Raw genomic sequence first — 6,000 nt, 5'->3', positions numbered from 1 at the left:
TTCTCTCTCTCTGTGTTTCCTCTTTCTCTAGGCCTTGCTCTCTCTTTCTGGAGGTCCCCTCGCTCACAGTATGGTTCACCTCTCTCTCTGCCTTTCACCCTTTCTCTCTCTTTAGGTTCCCCCTTCTCTTCCTCTGTTTCTCTCCCTTTTCCTCTCTGTAGGCCCTCTCTCGCTCTCTCTGCTTTTCTCTCTCTCTGTCTCTCTCTCTCTCACTCTCTTTCTGCCTTTCTCTCTCTCTGTCTCTCTCTCTCACTCTCTGTCCCTGTCTGTCTGTCTCTCTCTCCCTCACTGTCTCTCACACTCTCTGTCTCTCTCTCTCTCTGTCTCACTATCTGTTTCACTCTCTCACTCTGTCTCTCTCTGTAAGCCCTCTCTATTTCCCTCTCTCTCTCTTTCTCTCTCTTTCCGTAGGCTCTCTCACTCTCTCTCTCCATAGGCCCTCTCACTCTCTCTCTCTCTCCGTAGGCTCTCTCACTCTCTCTCTTCATAGGCCCTCTCACTCTCTCTCTCTCTCCGTAGGCTCTCTCACTCTCTCTCTTCATAGGCCCTCTCACTCTCTCTCTCTCTCCGTAGGCCCTCTCACTCTCTCTCTCTCTCCGTAGGCTCTCTCACTCTCTCTCTCTCCATAGGCGCTCTCTTTTGCGCTCTCTCTGTAGGCCCTCTCTCTCTCTTTGTAGGCTTTCTCTCTCTCATGCTCTCTATCTCTCTCTTTCTCTCCGTAGGCTCTCCTTCTCTCATGCTCTCTCTCTGTGTGCCTCTCTCTCCACAGGCCCCTCTCTCTCTCTTTGTAGGCTTTCTCTCTCTCTCGCTCTGTGGGTTTCCTCCATTCTCTCCATTTCTCTCTGTAGATCCTTCATTTCTCTCTCTCTTTCCGTCTGCGATCCTCCCTCTCACTTTCTCTGATTTCTTTTCCGTGAAATGGTAACTGGGAAAGTTACTTGTGATTTAGGAGTGCGATGTCTACCTTTCCCTTTCCTCCGGCCCCCACCCCCCCTCCAGCCTGTCCTTTTTTGTCCTGGTTTGGGTGATGCCGTGTGCCTCTTTAAGTTGTAACCAGATCCTCCGACCCCTCCTCAGTCCTCTCAAGCCAAACTTGAAGAAGTGTTCTAAAGTTAGTTTCCCTATGCAAATCAGCGTATCACATAAATAGCCGAGGTTGAGCCTCCGGAGACTGTGAGTCATCGTCACAGCCCTTGGGGAAAGCAAGAAGGAGACCGGGGATTAGACATGGTAAGCGTGGGAGCCACAAGGAAGGTGTGGGGGGCTGTCACTGCGGAGCCTGGGATTGGGGCACCGGATGGGGAGACGGGCAGCAATGTGGAGGGAAGAGGTGCCGGAGAGGGCGAGGGCGCGGCTCGTACAGCGTGCGATTGGAGGTAGGGAGAGGCGAGAGGCAGTGAGGGAGGGAGGAGGTAGGAGAGAAAGAGCTTCCACGGCGTCTTTCACCACCTCAGGACGTCCCAAAGCCCTCCAATGCCAATGAGGTACTTTTTTTTGAAGAGTAGTCACTGTTGTAATGTAGGGAAAGAGGGAGGGAGGGAGAGGGAGTGAGAGAGAGAAGATAGAGAGGAGATGGGAAGAGACGCCAAGGGGCTAGGAAGGGAGAGGGAGTGAGGTAGGAGATATAGGAGGGGAATGAGATTGGGAGAGCGACAGATAGGGAGTGAGAGGAGAAGATCGGGAGAGGGAGTGAGATAGGAAGAGGGAGTGAGATAGGAGATTGGGAGAGGGAGTGAGATAGGGAGAGACAGAGGGAGTGAGGGAGGAGATATAGTAGGGGAATGAGATTGGGAGAGGGAGAGATAGGGAGAGAGAGGAGATAGGGAGGGAGTGATCAGTGAGATAGGGCGAGGGAGTGAGAGAGGTGAGAGGGAGTGAGATAGGGAGAGGGAGTGAGATAGGGAGCGGGAGTGAGATAGGGAGCGGGAGTGAGATAGGGAGCGGGAGTGTGATAGGGAGCGGGAGTGAGATAGAAGATAGGGAGAGACAGAGAGAGGGTTCGGAGAGATAGAGAGAATGAGATAGGTAGAGGGAGTGTGATAGGGAGAGAGAGTGAGATAGGGAGCGGGAGTGAGATAGGGAGCGGGAGTGAGATAGAAGATAGGAAGAGACAGAGAGAGGGTCCGGAGAGATAGAGAGAATGAGATAGGTAGAGGGAGTGTGATAGGGAGAGAGAGTGAGATAGGGAGCGGGAGTGAGATAGGGAGCGGGAGTGAGATAGAAGATAGGGAGAGACAGAGAGAGGGTTCGGAGAGATAGAGAGAATGAGATAGGTAGAGGGAGTGTGATAGGGAGAGAGAGTGAGATAGGGAGCGGGAGTGAGATAGGGAGCGGGAGTGAGATAGGGAGCGGGAGTGAGATAGAAGATAGGGAGAGACAGAGAGAGGGTTCGGAGAGATAGAGAGAATGAGATAGGTAGAGGGAGTGTGATAGAGAGAGAGAGATGGGAGCGGGAGTGAGATAGGGAGCGGGAGTGAGATAGGGAGCGGGAGTGAGATAGGGAGCAGGAGCGAGATAGGGGGCGGGAGCGAGATAGGGAGCGGGAGTGAGATAGGGAGCGGGAGTGAGATAGGGAGCGGGAGTGAGATAGGGAGCGGGAGTGAGATAGAAGATAGGGAGAGACAGAGAGAGGGTTCGGAGAGATAGAGAGAATGAGATAGGTAGAAGAAGTGTGATAGGGAGAGAGAGTGAGATAGGGAGCGGGAGTGAGATAGGGAGCGGGAGTGAGCTAGGGAGCGGGAGTGAGATAGGGAGCGGGAGTGAGATAGAAGATAGGAAGAGACAGAGAGAGGGTTCGGAGAGACAGTGAGAATGAGATAGGGGGAGGGAGTGAGACAAAAGATTGGGAGAGACAGGGAGAGGATTGGGAGAGACAGCGAGAATGAGATAGGTAGAGGGAGTGAGATAGAAGATAGGGAGAGACAGAGGGAGCAGATAGCGGAGAGCAACCAAGCGAGAAAGGCGGAAGGATGCCCTGTTGAAAGATTACAGATTCGATGTATCAGAGATACTCTCTCTGGGCTCTGGGTCAGGGGGCTCCTGATAGGAGTGTGTTATTGACTTTATCCCCACTGGTGTTGGATTGGTGTTTAGCCTGTGATTGTAACCCGGTGCTGCTCGGTGATTGAATTCCTGGTCCTTTATCTTACCACAGGCACCAAAGAGGGCAAAGAAGAGGGCGGCCGCTGAAGGCTCTTCCAATGTCTTCTCCATGTTCGATCAAACTCAGATCCAGGAGTTCAAGGAGGTGAGTCACTGAGGAACTTGGTAATGGCTGGGGACAAGAGAGATCAGACCCAGTGAGCGTGTCCAGGGGCTTCGGCCCATTGACCGTGTCCTGAGCTCAGACACATTGACCATGTGAGTGACCAGGTCGGGGAGTCTGTGAGTGACCAGGTCGGGGAGTCTGTGAGTAACCAGGTCGGGGAGTCTGTGAGTGACCAGGTCGGGGACCCTGTGAGTGACCAGGTCGGGGAGTCTGTGAGTGACCAGGTCGGGGAGTCCATGAGTGACCAGGTCGGGGACCCTGTGAGTGACCAGGTTTGGGTGTGACCAGGTCTGAAAGGTGGGACGGGGGGCTGGAGAGTGTAACACGATATTGCTTCCCCATGGGGACTGAGTAGAAAGAGTCCCGGGTAGACCGACCGTCCAAACTGATTCCCAGGGCAGGAGATTGGGTAGACTGGGTTGGGTAGACTATGATCTCACGGCCAAACTGGACTCACTGAGGAACCCTCTGCACCTTTGGGACTCTGTGTGTGTCTGAGTGCTCATTGCTATGTTGGCACCTCGTGGGTTAATTCCCAGAGTCGTGACCTCTGCCCCCCCGACCCCCCCCCCCCCCATCCCCAAGGAGACTGGGAAGGAGCCTCGGAACCTGATCTCCCGCTGGACTTGATGAGGTTGGGTTCTTGGCATTCTGCTCCCTCAGCGGAAAGTGAGACCTCAGGAGAGGGTGGAATCGGATAGCACAGCAGTGAGTATCAGACATGCCGGGAATCTCGAAGTGTCTCCCTGGAATAGCAACAGACCTTTTACAGCTCGGTCCAGCAGCGACATGCGACACATTCCAGCAACGTCCTGGGTCCCTCACCCAGCCCAGCCCTTCACCCCGGGACTCATAGAAACAGATAGAAACATAGAAGATAGGAGCAGGAGTCGGCCATTCGGCCCCTCGAGCCTGCTCCGCCATTCAATGAGATCATGGCTGATCATCCAAATTCAGTACCCGGTCCCTGCCTTCTCTACATATCCCTTAATCCCTTTAGCCTTAAGAAATATATCTAACTCCTTCTTGAATATATTTAATGAATTGACCTCAACTGCCTTCTGTGGTAGAGAATTCCACAGGTTCACCACACTCTGGGTGAAGAAATTCCTCCTCATCTCAGTCCTCAATGGCTTACCCCTTATCCTTAGACTGTGACCCCTGGTTCTGGACTCCCCCGCCATCGGGAACATCCTTCCTGCATCTAGTCTGTCTAGTCCTATTAGAATTTTATAAGTTTCAATGAGATCCCCTCTCATTCTTCTAAACTCCAGCGAGTATAAGCCCAATCGACACAATCTCTCCTCATACGTCATTCCTGCAATCCCAGGTATCAGTCTGGTGAATCTTTGCTGCACTCCCTCCATGGCAAGAACATCCTTCCTCAGATAAGGCGACCAAAACTGCACACAATACTCAAGGCGTGGTCTCACCAAGGCCTGTACAACTGCAGCAAGACATCCTTGTTCCTGTACTCAAACCCTCTCGCTACGAAGGCCAACATACCATTTGCCTTCTTAGCCGCCTGCTGTACCTGCATGCTTACCTTCAGCTTCCCTGATACACAGGGGCTGGATTCAGTGGAATGGCTTTTGAAGGGAAGAGTTGGACCCTGAGGAGCAGGAAAAGGGTGGGGGATAGACCTGGGTAAAGGTGGAGTGAAATGGAGGGGCTTCTACACACACACAAGCACACTCAGACACACACCTTAAACATTCCCTCCCTCCACCACCGGCACACTGTGGCTGCAGTGTGTACCATCTACAAGATGCACTGCAGCAACTCGCCAAAGCTTCTTCGGCAGCACCTCCCAAACCCGCGACCTCTTCCACCTAGAAGGACAAGGGCAGCAGACGCATGGGAACACCACCACCTCCAAGTTCCCCTCCAAGTCACACACCATCCCGATTTGGAAGTTCCTTCATCGTCGCTGGGTCAACATCCTGGAACTCCCTCCCTAGCAGCACTGTGGGAGTACCTTCACCACACAGACTGCAGCGGTTCAAGGCGGTGGCTCACCACCACCTTCTCAAGGACAATTAGGGATGGGCAATAAATGCTGGCCTTGCCAGCGACGCCCACATCCCATAAACAAATAAACCCCCCCCCCCACACACACACATAGACAGGCACAAATACGCTCTCACAGACACACATAGAGAGACACACACATACTCTCACAGATACACAGACAGACACAAATAACCACATACACGCGCTCACAGAGACACACATGCACCAGACACACAGAGAAACTCTCACACACAAACACTCTCTCACGCAGACTCGCACACATACAGGGAGCCTCACACGATCCTCTTCTGCTCAGTCCTGGGTTCTCTGTTCCACAGGGAAACACTATTAATGAGGCAGAATAAAGAATGTCAGATACAGGCTGAGTGAGAGAACGAGGAGAATCAGAAAGAAACCCTCAGAGACAGCAAGAGATTGGGCTACACTGGGGCAGAGACACTGGTGAGAGAGAGAGAAATGGAAGCACAGATATGGAAGAGACAGAGAGAGAGAGAGAGAGACACACACAGACAGAGTGAGAGAGAGAGAAAGGGAGAGAGAGAGTGAGACAGAGAGAGACAGAGAGGCAAAGTGAGAGACAGAGAGAAAGGTAGAGACAGAGAAAGAAAGAGTGAGACAGAGAGAGTGAGACAGAGAGACAGAGAGGCAAAGTGAGAGAGATGGAGAGTGAGAAAGGTAGAGACAGAGAAAGAGAGGGT

The 6,000-nt window shown here is 52.8% G+C and overlaps 1 protein-coding gene across 1 annotated transcript in view; it reads left to right on the top strand.

Annotated features, from left to right (window-relative positions):
• The first annotated feature begins 1,122 nt into the window (after positions 1–1,122).
• Positions 1,123–6,000, top strand: part of LOC147095453 (myosin regulatory light chain 11) — a 50,113-nt gene continuing 45,235 nt past the window's right edge. The window contains exons 1-2 of the mRNA XM_085974596.1: positions 1,123–1,230; positions 3,155–3,247. Coding sequence (XP_085830722.1) covers positions 1,228–1,230; positions 3,155–3,247 — 96 coding nt within the window. The 5' untranslated portion in view covers positions 1,123–1,227. The remainder of the gene's footprint in view (positions 1,231–3,154; positions 3,248–6,000) is intronic.

Source organism: Somniosus microcephalus, unplaced genomic scaffold (assembly GCF_052327205.1).
Source record: "Somniosus microcephalus isolate GS21.2 unplaced genomic scaffold, FLI_Smic_1.0 unresolved_chr1, whole genome shotgun sequence".
NCBI classification, from domain to species: Eukaryota; Metazoa; Chordata; class Chondrichthyes; order Squaliformes; family Somniosidae; genus Somniosus; species Somniosus microcephalus.
The sequence above is the reverse complement of the archived record's forward strand: the minus strand, read 5'-3'. Positions and strand labels throughout refer to the sequence as shown.